The sequence below is a fragment of the Centroberyx affinis genome, unplaced genomic scaffold, assembly GCF_046629955.1.
Source record: "Centroberyx affinis isolate AG114_WGS23_722 - 3 ecotype Tasmania unplaced genomic scaffold, CSIRO-AGI_Caff_v1 ptg000937l_1, whole genome shotgun sequence".
NCBI lineage: Eukaryota > Metazoa > Chordata > Actinopteri > Beryciformes > Berycidae > Centroberyx > Centroberyx affinis.
Window position 1 is genome coordinate 63,395 of NW_027279513.1, and position 16,313 is coordinate 79,707.

The 16,313-nt window shown below is 39.2% G+C and overlaps 3 protein-coding genes across 3 annotated transcripts; 2 read left to right on the forward strand and 1 right to left on the reverse strand.

The window, feature by feature from the left end:
• Positions 1-700: 700 nt before the first annotated feature.
• On the forward strand, positions 701-5,746 carry LOC139645983 (interferon-induced very large GTPase 1-like). Its single transcript, XM_071521873.1, has 3 exons — positions 701-1,063; positions 1,139-3,887; positions 3,957-5,746. The coding sequence occupies exons 1-3, from the start codon at positions 701-703 to the stop codon at positions 5,423-5,425; spliced, it is 4,581 nt and encodes a 1,526-aa protein (XP_071377974.1). The 3' UTR covers positions 5,426-5,746.
• A 907-nt stretch (positions 5,747-6,653) lies between these two features.
• LOC139645972 (galectin-2-like) lies at positions 6,654-9,319 on the reverse strand. The gene is made up of 5 exons (XM_071521859.1): positions 9,193-9,319; positions 8,199-8,273; positions 7,916-7,995; positions 7,370-7,541; positions 6,654-6,800 (listed from the first exon to the last, which is right to left on the reverse strand). Exons 2-5 carry the CDS (start codon positions 8,205-8,207, stop codon positions 6,654-6,656), a joined length of 408 nt encoding a protein of 135 aa, XP_071377960.1. The 5' UTR covers positions 8,208-8,273; positions 9,193-9,319.
• On the forward strand, positions 8,796-15,884 carry pick1 (protein interacting with prkca 1). The gene is made up of 13 exons (XM_071521858.1): positions 8,796-8,941; positions 9,401-9,465; positions 9,884-9,995; positions 10,266-10,394; positions 11,367-11,433; positions 11,650-11,739; positions 11,922-11,975; positions 12,229-12,291; positions 12,398-12,531; positions 12,979-13,071; positions 13,218-13,268; positions 13,462-13,606; positions 13,969-15,884. Exons 2-13 carry the CDS (start codon positions 9,425-9,427, stop codon positions 14,226-14,228), a joined length of 1,239 nt encoding a protein of 412 aa, XP_071377959.1. The 5' UTR covers positions 8,796-8,941; positions 9,401-9,424; the 3' UTR covers positions 14,229-15,884.
• The last annotated feature ends 429 nt before the right edge of the window (positions 15,885-16,313 follow it).

A 16,313-nucleotide genomic window follows, 5' to 3' on the forward strand; every position in this document is an offset into this window, starting at 1 on the left:
ACCAATGATATGGCTGAAAAGGATGACAAGACAACAGTAGCAGGCAAATCTGAAATCAAATCTGTAATCATGTCTGCGACAAATGAGAAAGGTAAGACTTAAATTAATAATTAAAGTTAATGATAACTTGGATGTCCTAAAAATTACTAGCAGAGAGAAGGAAATACTAAATTGATAATATGGTAAATTAATAACAACAACATAATACTAATACGAATAATCATCAACATCAACACCATCATCATCATCATTATCATCATCAAAGTATATTTAATTGTACTGGTGTAATATTTAGCACTTTTTTCTGTCCCTCTAATGATGCAATTCAAATAGGTACCATAGATGAAAACACAGGTGAAAACAAGGATGAGGTAATAAACTGTTAATTAAATTTACAAGATATTTAGGAATATTTACTCCACGTTACATTGCATGAAGTAATCATTTTTTAACATACAGTATATGATGATTTACTTTAAAGGTTGAAAAAAGACAAATGACTGTGAAGAATTCTGAAGAGATCAGCCGGGTGAAGCAACGTCAAAGAGAAACTGAATCACTGCTTAGCAGACTTCACCTCAAAGACAATTATCAAGAGAAGTTGACACCAGCAGATTTTCTTAAAATAGGCCCACCTGTGAAACAGCACCATGAGACATCTGAGAAGGATTTAGCTCATACTTTCCTACAGAGGTTGATGATGCTGGACCACAGAGCCAGATATATTCCTGTAAAAGAAGACAGTACTGAGGGGAGCCATTCAAAGCATGTTCCTACATTTGACGATGTTGATACAGAAGAACGTAACTTTGATGCTCTTTTCAACACCAGTCCAGACACTGATCAAAGAAAACCAACCCATGTTCATCCAATGGATGTTCAAATGGCAGTATTTCACTGCTCAGACAGTTTTCTAAGGCAGAACATGATTACTAAGTTATCACAATGTCAGTACGCCTTACCTTTGCTTGTGCCTGACCCACTCACAATGGATATTGAGTGTCCTCTGTGGACACTTAGACAAATAAGAAAAAGCTGGAAGTTGACAGATAACTCAAATGTTGTCAAAGATAACTCAAATGTTGTCACAGATAACTCAAATGTTGTCACAGATAACTTAAATGTTGTCAAAACTAAGAGTATGCCTATTTGCAAAGCTGAGACACCCATGGTGTCATTTTTCCGCCTTGGTTCAGTATCATTGTCTAAATCTCAGCTGATGAACACCTTAATCAACGACCGTCACAGCACTTTCTTTCATAGGAATTGCCCAGGTAGCACCAAATCTCGCTACTTGATGGACGGTGTGGCAGAGATTGCCTGGTACTGCCCTGCTGGAAAAACCAATGATGCTTTCACTGACTGCATTACCTTTTGTAATCTTCATGGTGATGCTCTATCAAGTGAAAAACAGCGTGACATACTGATTGAAAAAGCTTCAGTCAATGTTGTTCTGTTACCAACTCTAGAAAAAGGTCACAAAAGTATGACAATTATATCAGCCCTTCTCAATAATCCAAAGCCTCTTATTTGTCTCATTGTTGATAATGAGAGTGTTGCAGTTGAGATGAAGCCAGGAAAATACAAGATGGGTCTGAAAGACAGAAACCAGTCAGATGTATGTGAAGAATTGAAAGGAATCATTAGAAAACTTTTGTCTAGACCATATTTGGCCTTCCAGCTTGAAACCATGACTAGTGACTCTGGGATCAGAGTGGATGAAGATGACAGGGTCTGCCAAACAGGGAAATCTGCTGCTTCACAGATACTGAATTTGCTCCAGGAGATGGACGTTTCCAAGATCAAAGACAAATTTCTCCCATGTCAAGGCCAATTGTGGCATGAGTGGTGCAGAAAAAACAAAGAACTGTATTGCCTCAAAGGACAAATTGAGAAGGAAAAATGTAAAAAGCAACAGGAACTGAAGCAAATACGACAAAAACAATGTGGCACTTCCTCCAGTGAACTCATGCAGTTGTTTATTGAAAACCTCCGGTCTCTGCCATCAAATGAGAAAATGTATTTCCTGAAATGGATTGGAATCTTACTGGATGACCTCTCCACAGATGATCTTTCTGTAATTCTCCACAAATATGATGAAAAGTGGTCTGAGGTCTTGGCTTTGAAAAAGAAACATGACAAATCAGATCAGCTAAAAATCAAGCAAATTGAGCTGGAAGAAATGTCAACGAAATTGCAGTCAGCAACTTTTGGCTTAGAGCACATCTTCAGGGAAATGGGACAGATCTATGAAGCCCATGCATCTCTGCTGATAGAACCAAAGACAGGAAAGATTAACTGGTCAAAGTACCCTGAGCTGGCTGCAGAGCTTATGATATCAGGACACCCAATGGAGCTGATGGATGGTGATGCCGGTCACGTGCCTTTAAGATGGATCACTAGTCTTCTGGATGAAGTCATCAAAAAACTGGGAGACCAGCGAGTTTTTGTTTTGTCAGTTCTAGGCATCCAAAGCAGTGGAAAATCAACAATGCTGAATGCCATGTTTGGATTACAGTTTGCAGTAAGTGCTGGCAGGTGCACAAAGGGAGCCTTCATGCAGCTAGTGAAAGTATCAAAGGAGATGCAGAAAGAATTTAACTTTGACTATGTTCTAGTTGTGGACACTGAAGGACTGCGTGCTCTTGAGTTGGCAGGGAGCACCACTCTTCACCATGACAATGAATTGGCAACGTTTGTCATTGGTCTGGGAAACTTGACTTTGATCAACATCTTTGGTGAGAATCCAGCTGAGATGCAAGACATTCTTCAGATTGTTGTTCAGGCTTTCATGAGGATGAAGAAGGTTAAACTGTCCCCAAGTTGTGTGTTTGTTCACCAGAATGTTACAGATATTGCAGCTGCAGAGAAAAACATGGATGGAAAGAGACGCCTACAAGAAAACCTGGACAAGATGGCCAAACTAGCTGCCAAAGAAGAGGTATGTGATGCCGAGTGCTTCAGTGATGTCATTGCTTTTGATGTGCAAAAAGATGTGAAATACTTTTCTCAACTATGGGAGGGAAGTCCACCCATGGCCCCTCCAAACCCAGGTTATAGTGAGAGCATCCAAGAGCTAAAACACATCATCCTCTCAAAAGCATCAAAGTCTAAAGGAATGGCTCTTTCAGAATTCAAAAGCAGCATTCGGGACCTCTGGAACGCCCTGCTGAATGAACACTTTGTCTTCAGTTTCAAAAACACGCATGAAATTGCAGTGTACAGAAAGCTTGAGGCCCAGTATGGGAAATGGACCTGGGCTTTGAGGAGTGCCATGTTGACCATTGAAAACCAACTTCATAACAGAATTGCAAATGGAAAACTTGACAAGATTGAGCACAGTTATCTTGTTAAAGAGATGAGAAATTCTCATGAAGAAGTGGAAAAAGCTATGAGAACATACTTTGATGATGACGAGGATAAAGAAATGTTGGTTCAATGGCGAGGTCGATTTGAAAGCAAAATAAAGGAGTTTCATGATGAGCAGGTGAAAGGAGTTAAAAGAAAACTGGAGGAAGTTATCCAGCAGAAGAATGCTTGCAAAAAGCTTGATGATAAGAAGACAGAGTTTGAGAACAAGCTACTACAAAAGAGCAAAGAGCTTGCTCACAAGTTAAAAGACAAGGCAAAAGATGAAAAGGAACTTGAAAAGCAGTTCAACAGTGTTTGGAATGTGTGGGTTACTGAATTAACTGAAGGTACACCTGCCATAAAGGATATCAACATACAAGAAGATGAGTTTTGTATCCTTGAAGACCTTGGTATTGAATGGTCTCTAATAAATGACCGCAAAAGCTGTGGCAGATACAAAAACATATCAAAGATAGGGGACTATTTGGATTATGTAACTCTAACCAAGCACCAAGATCTCCGTAACAAAAGTCAACAATCTCAAGATCTTGAGAAGGAGAATAAGGATACAAGAGAACAAGGAAAAGCAGCCAGGACATGGGGGACTTTCACAAAACTCCTTGGATTTGGCTCACAAACACAACTAAAAATTGAACACCATGACTCACGGAGTGCTTTTCCTTATGAAGAACAACAACTCATCAGATCCCTCATTGACAGTGTTGAAAAACAGTCCATAAATATAATTAAGAGCAAACCTGTAGCTACAAGAGGCTACAGTATTGGATACTTGCATGAAGTAGCCAATAATGTCAGAGAAAAAGTGAAAGATTTTCAATCAAAGAGTAAGACATATACTCTGAAGAATGAGTTTAAAGTCGATCTTTTACTTTATGCATGTAGCATTGCAGGGAATCAGCTTGTAGAGTCCCACAACAAATTCAAGATGAACAATGATGCGCTCACTTATTTAGAAAGCAAGAAAATGCAATATTACAGCATATTTGGGAGCTTGTGTAAAGGTAACTCATCTGCTGTTGTGCTTGGTGAATTGATTTGTAGCAAACTGAAAGTTTCCACAGTTCAGGCTGTCTATCACAAGACTGCCATTGAGCTGGCTGGAGAGATGAAGTGCAGTTTCCCACCATTCAGTGGGAATAAGTTGAACTTGGAGAAACACGTCTTACAATCACTGGCAGAGCAAGAGGACTTTGACAGTTACATGAACTACATCAGGCACCCAAGGAAACAAGTAGAGAGTTTCATAAAAGAAGCCGTAAAGAAATACATCTTCACTGAGCACAACGATAAAGCACTCGGTATACTCAAGAAAAATGCCAAAGTCATAGGGCAGCTTGTGAGTCAAGCACTGTATACTGCAACAGAGGAAGTCAAAACTCAGGGAGGAGACACTGACATGTGGCTGGAGGAATTTTCCAGTTCACTAGAAGCTGAGCTAACCTTTGATACTAACTCTTGTCAAAATTTTGATGATATAAACAATTTTGACTTTCTTAAGGAGGAGATAGAGAAAGGCCTTTCATCCATAATTGAGGAGATGAGTAGACTCTCATTACGCAACATGGAGGAATTCAGGGTGAGGCCTGATAAAATCCTTATTGACCAACTTTGTAAGTGCTGTTGGGTACAGTGTCCATTCTGTAAAGCCATTTGTACAAACACCTTGGAGGATCACAGTCCTGATGATCACAGTGTCCCTTTTCATCGCCCTTCTGGGATCGATGGATGGCACCGTAGAAATACAGTGGAACTGTGCATCAATTTCTGCACAACATCAGTTGCAAGTGATCGACGTTTTCACCCTAGTCATGATTCAGAAGAGAGCATTCCCTATAAGCTGTACCGAACTGGTGGCCCTAAATATGCTAACTGGAGGATTACACCTGATGAGTCTAAGCTGACATACTGGAAATGGTTTATATGTCGGTTTCAAAAGGAACTGGAAGACTACCATGGAAAACATTTCCAGGGCAGAGGAGAAATTCCCGGTGAGTGGAAATTACACACCAAAGAGGAAGCTATTAAAAGTTTGGACAACATGTACAATCTGTGAGTGACCCAGAGACAAAAACAGCCCTCCTCAAAGTAACAACACTCTCATTCCAACAGCAAGAGATTCACAAAGTCTCATGTTGCTTGAACTTGTCTGTGAATGAGAAACAGGAACAGACAGAGGCTTTGACTAGAATAGAAATCGGAGTTCTTGATTGTAATGAACAAGTAAAACAAAGTAATGGAGGGCAAAAAAACAACAGCACTGTGGAGGATGCAGTCTTCCTCAAATGACTAAAATCTATTAATTTTGATTATTCATGAATTCACCAATGTGTCAAATCCATTAAATGAGTTACATGATGTAGGGATTCCTGAATATGGCGCTATATTGCTTGGAAGCAAATTAGAATACAAAACATATATCATTTTAAATCAGGAGTTTGTTAGCCACAAAGGGATGATGATGAAATGTATAAGACACAGTGAAATGAGTCTTTTTTTTTTATTATTATCTTTTTTATTAAAGTTGTGTTATTTGTTAATTTTAACAAGATGGTTGAATTGTTGACAATTGTTAAGTTCCATGATCAAGGAAACAGAAGTGAGAAGTTGAGCTGAGACATATGTTCTCAGAAATGATGGACTTATATTCATTCATTTAAAATAAGGAATACAAGCAACGATTTACATTTTTTTATTACCTTTTTTACTATTATCTACAAATCTAATCTGATAGTCATGACATGTAACACAAGTGTCATTTATATATTTTCACTTCTTTTTAAGTTTTAAGAATCAAACATAACTGATACAGGATTTATGTTTTTCGAAAGTATTGAAATATGTTGTGCTTTAACTGTCATTTAAACTGTCATTGTTTTAAACATTTAAATCAATCAATCTTAGTATTTTATATATACAGAGTTTTGTTGTTTGCTTAATTAGACTGCTGCTCTGTCATTTGTACAAATGGGAAATTAGACAGATATCGAAAGTTACTGTAAATCATGTTATTCTGTGTGACAACTACAGCTTTCAGAGCCAGGATTTCATCATTTATACAGTTGATACTTCAATGACAACACAACAAGATCACTTGAGTTTAAACGTTTTATGTTAACATGCACAATGGGAATTTGTTAAATAAAATACATATTTCAGATAATATCCATTGAAAGACCAGGTCTCTTATTGATTGATGTTTCTGATTATAACTGACTGTCATACATTGAGCGTTGAACCAGACTGACCAATACAGCATGCATGTGTGAAGATAGTTGTGTCTCCTAGCAGATCTTGAAGGAGGTGAGTTTGAAGTCCCCTCTGACTCTGATGTAGCTGATGACGTCCATGCCGTCACGGTTGGGGAACTGGACTTCCTGTCCATCAGGAAGCTCCACTTCAAACATGTCTCCAGTCAGTTTCAACACAATCTGCAACAAGAAACATGCTTATAGTAATACTTCATTTTTTACACGTTTACAATGCTTTTATGCCAAGAAAGTGTGGCACTGTTTAATAGAGTACTTCACTGTCACTCCCCACCTGTAAAACACCCTAGAGTTATTTATTAAACAAATACTGTAAAAACAAAGAGAGCAAACAGGCCCTGTCAATAGACTGAATAGACCTTTTTGACAGCAGCCATTTTGGCATGTCATAGCAGGGTAAACACAGGTGTAACTAATAACATTAATGATTACATTCCATTTAGGTGTTCCAGTTCCATTCCAATGAGTCAGCATGCACAATACCAGGGCCTTGGCCCTGGAAAACCTAAATGGAATGGAACCATCATTAATGTTATTAGTTACACCTGTGTTTACCCTGCTATGACATGTCAAAATGGCTGCTGTGAAAAAGGTCTATTGAATAACTATTTAGAAATATGCCATCACCACTTAAGCTTTATAAAAAGATGCTCTGCTATCCAAAACTTCCTCAGTACTTCTCACTGTGCCACCACCTACACATCATCTCCTCCTCCATCCGGTTCTCTCACCTTGACGTCCGAGCCCCTCTGTAGGGGGTTGTGTAGTTCCCGCTTCTCATCTCCCCAGCAACCAGCAGTCTTTGAGTTGCACACAAGCACAGCTCCATCGGCGTCGTCATGGAAACGGGGGTTAAAGTGCAGCGCCAGGTCATCTGCATCAAAGCCGAGGTCAATCTGGAACCTGAAAAGATCAAGGATTGAATTGAAAAAAATCAAATCCCAATGACTAGTTTGTGCAGTACTTTGAATGAGGAGTAGATTATATATGAACATCCTCACTATATTTTATAAAAATGGAGCTGGCTAAAGAGAAGAAAAACTTGACTGAAAATACATGGCATCTACACACTTCAGGTCTCTACAGTACATTACTGCCCAGGTCTTTAACTAACGTGCTCCACTTCCCATGAAAGTCGTCATTTTTCCTGATTTTAAATTTTCCACCTCAGCAAAGAACCAGAATGCTTTTGGAGACACATTGACACTAAATTGTATCCAGTAAAAGGGTCCAAGAGTGAATACATGTAAAGTTTTTCTAATGTACCATAAGCTTACCTCTGAGCATCATGCAGAATTGTCCCCTTCAGTTTCAGCTGATCTCCAGCTCTCAGATCCACATTCTTCAATTCAAGTTCCTGAGAAACACAATGTTGCAGTTCAGGGTTTGAACAATGTTAATTTGAAAATGTGAGATTAAAGACGGTAAATTACAGTAAGATATATGCACAGTAACAGTATGCCTTTTTTGACATTCAACAAAGAGCATATTACAGAGTGCAGACCCAAAGTTCATTCAGATACAGTAAAATAAAAGCGGCACTAAAGCAGTCACACATACCATGCTCATTTTGGGTACTGGTGTTGAGGAATAATCCTGGTGGGAGCTGCAAGATGGTCTTGGGTCCACACACTCCTGGGAGACAAAAAGTGGTTTGGTAAATTCCAACACCTTATTTATACTGTAAAGCCCAAGGGGTCAAGAAAGGGCCTGTTAAATTTGGGCCTAATCATCATCATTATCAAGTAGCCTATTCAATGCAGACAGAGCACTTTCAACCACTCTGTTCATTCATTGCTGTTGAACTCACTTTGAAAATATGATTAATGGCCTCCTTGATCACTGAGTAAACTGTAAGTAATGCCAGTGTAAAGTGTTTCAACCAACTCATCTACTAGTGTTGTATCTGCAAAGCTTTGTCTTTTTAGGGCCTGCTAAGGAATAAGGCGTTTTGCTAATGATGCCTTTATACGAGTCTAAATACAACACAGAGATTAGGCCTCGGTATTGAGATTGATCAAGTCAGAGATTGATCGAGACTGATAGTTATTAATTGCATGATATTGATTTTGAATGGGTTTTTTTTTATGATGTGCATTTTGAATGGCTCTCCGCTCTCTGAGAAAACTTCCGTTTATATGGCGGAAGTGACGAAGGGGAGTAAACAGAGGAGCTGTCAGACATCAAATGATCCAGAAATGAAACATTCGTGGCTAAAGGGAACATTTTAAGAAAGACATCTTGCTTTGTATGCATAACAGGGGACATTTACATGAGAATAGCCGGTTCGCACTATAATAAAGGTAAATCTGTGACGTGTTATTGAACCACCGTAATTTGCAGTTGCACCTGCTACTAGCCAAACGTTACAGTAGCTAATTAGCCAGTGTTAGCAAGCAATTTTCTTGCTAGTAGTAGTATACGTCACCATTGGGAAATCTTTCAGATTTAACTTTGTTTTCCAGATAAGTCCATGCATGCAATCTAGCTATTACACCTTCTCTCGCGTGCTAATTTAACTGGCTAACATTAGCTAAGAAGCACTGTACGTTACCAGCTGTTTGCACAGCTACTGCAGCAGCTAGCAGCCTGTTCCCCCTTTTCACTGTTCAGCCCAAAAATAAAAGGATTCAGGCGAGCGCAGCTAGTTATCATTCGCTGGCTTGATAGCTGCTTCTAAATATGTGTTTCTTTTTGCTTCATCATGTCAGTTCTCATAAACACCAAAGTCAGATGTATGTAACGTTAAGGGTTTTCCACAGGAACAGGAGTGACACTGTCCTGCAATGTTAACAGACATGGACTATGAGTTGGAGGAGGACAAGTTGTAAGTCACAATTATATTTTTCCTTTTTATGATGTGGGCCATTCAGTGACATGTATTGGTATTTTAATGTGAGTTTGCACAAAGCCAAAATATTTAGCAGTTATATATGCCAAATCTTGAATCTTCTGTTTATGTATGAATAACGTTTACAGTTGTTTCTTAGTGTGGGCCATTACCCAGCTACACATGGTGACAAATCAAGCCATGCTGTTGAGAGACATGGACTAATTGCTGAAAACACTTCATATTTAATAATATGAGCCTAAATCATGATCTGACCTTTGCACTCCTCACTATTGGTTGTTTGTAATTTTGGTAATCGAGGAATGATTCTACTGCTGCAATTATTGTAAGTTTCCCAATTAGAGTGTCGGCTAAATGCATAATATATGAATGTAAAATGTTGTTTCCTCAACAGGGGGATACCAACTGTACCTGGCACCGTGTCTCTGAAGAAAGATGGTCAGAACCTGATAGGGATCAGCATTGGGGGTGGGGCACAGTACTGCCCCTGTCTCTACATTGTACAGGTAGGTGCAGTCTGACAGCACTGTGTTTGATTACATCAGTTTTTTAACAACCTGTATCAACACATGCCTATCACATTGTAATAAATGATAAACTTCATGGGCATATTAAGTGTTTTAGTCTCAGTTTATACTATTGTTTGGCATTAATTTAATACAGTGGTGATAAACCCATATTTGATTGAGTCAGGGGAAGTATCAATCATCATTCAGCCTTATCATTAGCAGTAGAGTCATTACTACCTTTTTAATCTGGTCTCTATTGTTTCACAGGTCTTTGACAACACCCCAGCAGCTCTGGATGGGACGCTGGCAGCTGGTGATGAAATCACAGGGGTGAATGGCAAACCTGTGAAGGGAAAGACAAAGGTGGAGGTGGCCAAGATGATTCAAGCTGTCCAGGTACACAGGCACTGGGGGTGGAGTCATAGTCCACAGTCATTTACAGTCCTGGACAATACCAGGCTATCATTAAATGTTTTTGACCCTATACTATTCTGTGGGTACACAGTACAGATTGTGACCAATTCCATGCAGTCTTAGCTATTTAGTGGTTGAAATTGGTGATCACCAAATTGGAAAATTAACACCAGTCACCTGTCAAATGCAGGTAAATTTGTTACTGTCTGATAAGTTTGTTTACCAAGCACTGTAGTAAACATGTTCTTATGCTCTTAAAACCAAATTGGCTGGTCCAACAGGCAAAAGTTCTGGTGAATTTTGGAAACCACTAGACATCAATGTCAAGGATTAAAAACATTTCTTCCCCATTGAACACCAGTGCCTTGTAATGAATGAAAACAAGGAATTAGTCACATGTTAATTGTTGTATTAAGTTTAGTATAACATCAACATCTACATTATCCAAATGTAAACACACAAAAAGAATGAAAAATTACTCACAGTTGACTGCAGTGTTTATAACATGTGTCCCACGATTTTGGATCTATCAGTGAATTGTGCAGCAGTATGATTATGGGTGCAGTCCCACCATCGGACAGTGAAGAAGAGGGACCGTGCTAGAGAGGTCAGGACAAGAGGCCACAGTATGCGGCATAACGTCACCTATGCAGAGTGGCTGTGTTGTTTTTGGGATCCATTGTGAGTGCACAGGAAGTTCCATGCCTCCCCTCATGGTGGATTAGAGAGAGGGTCCAATGTGGGAATTAAAGGATTAGATTGTGGTGCTGTTGCCCAAACACTGCACATGGAATTCATTAGGTAGCTGAAAAGTTTGCAAAAGACTCATTTTACTTGTTTAATAACACATACTGTTGTACTTCTGAAATAAGATGGATAGAAAATGATTTTGTTCTTGGGGTGGTCTTCCATCAAATATATACAGTAGATGTGTTCCTCTTATGTTTTTTGCAGGGAGAAGCAACAATCCACTATAACAAACTGCAGGCAGACCCCAAACAGGGGAAGTCTCTGGATATAGGTAACTGCTCCAACAGAGAGATAATTGAAATAGGCAGGCAGTTATACTATAGACTGGGTTTAAATGTGTTTACTATTACTTTTGAACCGTTATTTATATTCATTACTTCCTGTAAATTACTTATTTTAGCACAGTATCTTCCATTGTTAATAAATAAAAGCCATTCCAACCTTTATTCAGTGGTGTGTTAAGCAGAGATTGTTCTGTGTGTTTCAGTGCTGAAGAAAGTAAAACATCGCCTGGTGGAGAATATGAGCTCAGGCACAGCAGATGCTCTTGGACTCAGCAGAGCTATTCTATGCAACGGTGAGATTGTTATGGTCTTTCATTATTTTTAATGATAAATGTATGTTATGTTATGATTGTACTAGTTGGTTTTTATTAAAGATTTATACCTAGATATAAGAGTGTGCTGCTAAATTAAAAGCTTACATCAAGACCATCTGAAATTTTACTCTCTACTAATTTGAATTCATTTTACTTTACAGATGGGCTGGTCAAGAGACTGGAGGAGTTGGAGAAAACGGCAGAGCTCTACAAAGGTAAATTGATAAAAAAGTTGTCAAAATGGCCTTAATAGACCAAATGTAACGGTTTGAATCAGCTGGTTCTGTTGCAACCAATAGACTTATCATTGGCCTGACCCTGATTGTATATTAGTTTACTCTCCCTCTACAGAACAAGTAGCTTTAGTGTGACAACTCAGAATTTACCCTATTCTATCAGAAGGGTGATGTACCATTGTGAGTAAATGGAAATTCTTTTCATTTTGTTTCCTCCTCTGCTTCCTTGTAGGGCTGATGGAGCACACAAAGAGATTGCTCAGAGCCTTCTTTGAGCTCTCCCAAACTCACAGAGGTGAATTACCGTGCTCATTAGCAATTATGTAGCAAAGTATTAATGAAGTAATTGGTACACTGTTTCTCAGCCATTTGATATTTGATAATCTTTCTCACCCCTCCAGCGTTTGGGGATGTTTTCTCTGTCATTGGGGTACGAGAGCCCCAGGCTGCAGCCAGTGAGGCCTTTGTGAAGTTCGCTGAGGCTCACCGCAACATTGAGAAATACGGCATTCAGCTACTAAAGACCATCAAGCCTGTGAGTACAGATTATAGTGCAGAAAACATAAAGTACAGAGAGTTGCTTTGGATTGGACTGAAGTATTCTTTGCCCTTGAAAGCACTCATGACTCCCAAAGAAGAAAATAAATTCTAGAAATTTGTGTGGAAGTACTCCATGTTTTATTTAATTGCCTCCAGGGACAGTTTTCTTCATGCGTTGTTGACCTAATATGAGGGCTGCAGCAAGGGATTTTCAACAATATTTAATTGTAGAATTGGACATATTGTGTCTGTTCTGGCTGAAGATCTCTTCAATGCCTCTCAAGGGATGTTTATTGTACATAAGGATAAGGATAGCGCAGCTTTTAAACCCTGTAAACCCAACCCTCTTCTGTTTTGTCACCCCTCTGTCTTGTAGGGGCTTTGTATTTGCATTTTATATCAAACCCCTGATTAATCATAGTCATTGTGTCCTGTTGCACAGATGCTCCATGATCTGAACACATACCTTCACAAGGCCATACCAGACACCAAGCTCACCATCCGCAAGTACCTGGATGTCAAGTTTGAATATCTAGTAAGGCCACACCGCTGTGTACTTCTTTTTTTTTTGTTTTTTTTGTTTAGTGTGGCATCTCAAGTTTTCAACAGAAGAAAAACAGCTGATAAACAAGTTGTATGTTAATCATCAGATAAACAGTATTAATCCCTTGTGTCTTTCAGTCATACTGCCTGAAGGTGAAGGAAATGGATGATGAAGAATACAGCAGTATCGTGAGTTTCAGTTCTACAAAATGTGACATTAAATAAATGTGCTATAGGATAAGACATCATTTTGTAATTTATTTTTTAGGAGCCAATGCTACTAAAGTGATAGTCTGAGCACACTATTTGATAAACATATTTTCCCATAGATTGCATCTGCCGTCTAGTTGTTAATGCACTCTTGATACTTTTGTTCCTTCAGGCCATGGGAGAGCCCATGTACCGCGTCAGCACTGGTAACTATGAGTACCGCCTGGTGCTGCGGTGTCGGCAGGAGGCTCGTGCCCGGTTCGCCAAGATGAGGAAGGACGTACTGGAGAAGATAGAGCTGCTGGATCAGAAACATGGTCTGTTTTTTTTCCCCCTTTCTCATAGTTTATCACTGTTTCCAGTCTGTCAGTTCATCAGCAGGTGGAAGCTGGCACCCACAGGAAATGGACAGATGAGCTCTTTACAGTCAATCTCTCTTTAACCACCGCATATGGAACAATGTAATCTCTGTCCTTCCCCTCTCTCTCTCTCTCTCTCTGTCTCTCTCTCTCTCTCTCCCTCTCTACTTTTTCCCTCACATAGTCTATATTTATCTTTGTTTCAGAGAGTCTGTGTGTGACTGTGCCTACCTGTCACTAGATTCTATTAACATCTACACCCCCCTTTTTTTTTTTCTTCCATCCACTCCTTCATTCCCTTCTGTCTTTCCCCTCTCCAGTCCAGGACATTGTGTTCCAGCTGCAGCGCTTCGTGTCAGGCATGTCGCGTTACTACGACGAGTGTTACGCCGTTCTGAAGGAGGCCGACGTCTTCCCCATCGAAGTGGACCTCTCCCGCACCATGATCAACTACGGCAGCCAGTCCCACTCCTACACAGAAGACGAGGAGGAGGAGGAGGGTGGAAGAGGAGAGGAAGGAGGAAGCGGCGCAGGCAGACAAGCAGAGAACGGCGCTGAGAAGCTGATCGATGATGAATGAGAGTTTGCAGTGTGTGGTGGTTTTCCTCTGGATCTTAAGTCTACCCCTCTAACATATTCCTCACTAGCAGCTAATCTCCATGCACTCGCCTAGCAATGATCTTTGGAGTGGGGTTTGGCAGTTCAAATGGTTAACACTGTTGACACACTGGAGTATACTACTGAAAAGTGCTGCTATACCACTGTATGCCGGTCTGTATATTGGAGCATTTCCTCTATACATCTCAATGATGTACAGTATATCATCTTTAAACAATGCCTTTGCAATTATCTTTTACTATAGTAGATTTAGGGTTCTCTCAGAAAACAGTTCCTGCTTTTTGATGTGAAAGAGCGTGGTATTTTCAAGTCCTCCAGACATTAGGTCATTGCTAAATGAGTGAGAGTGACAGAAGGCAACTTTGTTTTAATCAGAAGGCTGTGGAGCGGTTTTGCTGTAGGAGTAGGAATATATGGGGCGTGCCACTTTCCCTCATTTGAATTAAATATGATGGAGTCTGGGCTGTATTTCAATGTGCAAAACATTGTGGATTGTTAAAGGTATACCTTGACATTTTCATTTTCAATCTCATTTTCTTTGTCTGGGACTTGTCACATTATTGGGGAGAATCTACTACTTGTCCTTCAGCTACCCAAAAAGTTATTTTTTATTTAACCTGTGCGAATGCAGACATTTTCTCCACATTGTAACAAATAACTGGTAAATTAAAATAATAGATATTCAAAATGGTAAGTTATTTTTTGAAGCTAAAAATATCACAATGACTGAAGCAGATGTGATTCTGTTCGTAGATGGAGTGTTGTTACATGCTGCAGTTACACTCCAGTTTGTCTCCTGTCTGAACACTGGCCGATATGCCATCCTACTCAAGGATGCGTGTCCCCTACGCTTCTTTTCCAGCTCCAGCACTTTTTCTCAGTCGTTTTCGCAAGGGAGAGAGCATGGAAACCAAAGTCTTTTTTCAGAACACTCCACCGTTTTTTAAGTTAGCGACTTTTTTCTTCACCGCACCTAGGCGCTTCATCCCACCACTGCCCCGCACCCCGGCAGTGTTTTTCCACCAGGAGAAGAAACCTAATGGACACCCACCCAGACAGCTTTGTCACTCTGTGGAAATGGGTTGAAAAACACAAACACTAAATGTAAAGTATTTACAAAGGGAACAAGTGTGATTTTAACTAAATTTGTTTTTTTTCAAGACCTAATGATGTTTTTTTGTTGACATTCCCACTGAGTTGATATTCTTTTTGTCAGCCTGTATTTAAAAGTTTTAAAATGCAAGTGTGATTTCTCTGACTATTTGGAAGGATCTTAACCTTTGTTGAAAACATATGTTGAAATCTTGAAAACAGTATGTTATCTATTATTTAGACTTTGTTTTTCCGTCTGTCATTGTCTGTGGGGGAGTGAGATTAATTTGTCTGTGTGCTGATCTGGGATCAGCTTGCACATTTTCATATCCATGAGGAATATTTGAATTTAGTGTTGGAAAGCTGAAGTTATCACTAGGGGGCAGCATCACATCAGATCACCTCCTTCCAGCTCTGCATTCAACACTGAGTGCACTTGTGATGAAGTGGAGGGAAAGGTTTTGTTTTTGTTTTTCTCAAATAACTGGAATGTATTCAATAAAAGGGACCTATATTGTCTGTTCTATCTTGTTTACACAGCTCAGTTCATAGACAACTATATTGGCTTTGATTTAGAAGAGTTTTCTCTATTGTAATGACGGCTAAATGAACCTTAACATTATCAACCCAGATATATTTTTTTTCTTTTCTGTATGTGTACCAAAAAAATGTACTTCATAGTTATTGGTCTGTTTTAAAAGAAATATAAATCATAGATAGGATTGTAAACGTAATAGACCAGAATTTATCAACATTCAACCGAAGAAGCAAAAGGCCTGATTATTTTATTTTTTTTAAAACATATACAACTATTTTCTTTTCTTTTTATAATGCGTTGTTCAATCGTGTGTTGAGATGTTTTGTGTTACATTGTTATGCTAGTCTTGATTACAAAATGCATTGACTTGAATGTATGTGAAGGAGGAAAAACTCTTTATTAAATTAAATTAAATTA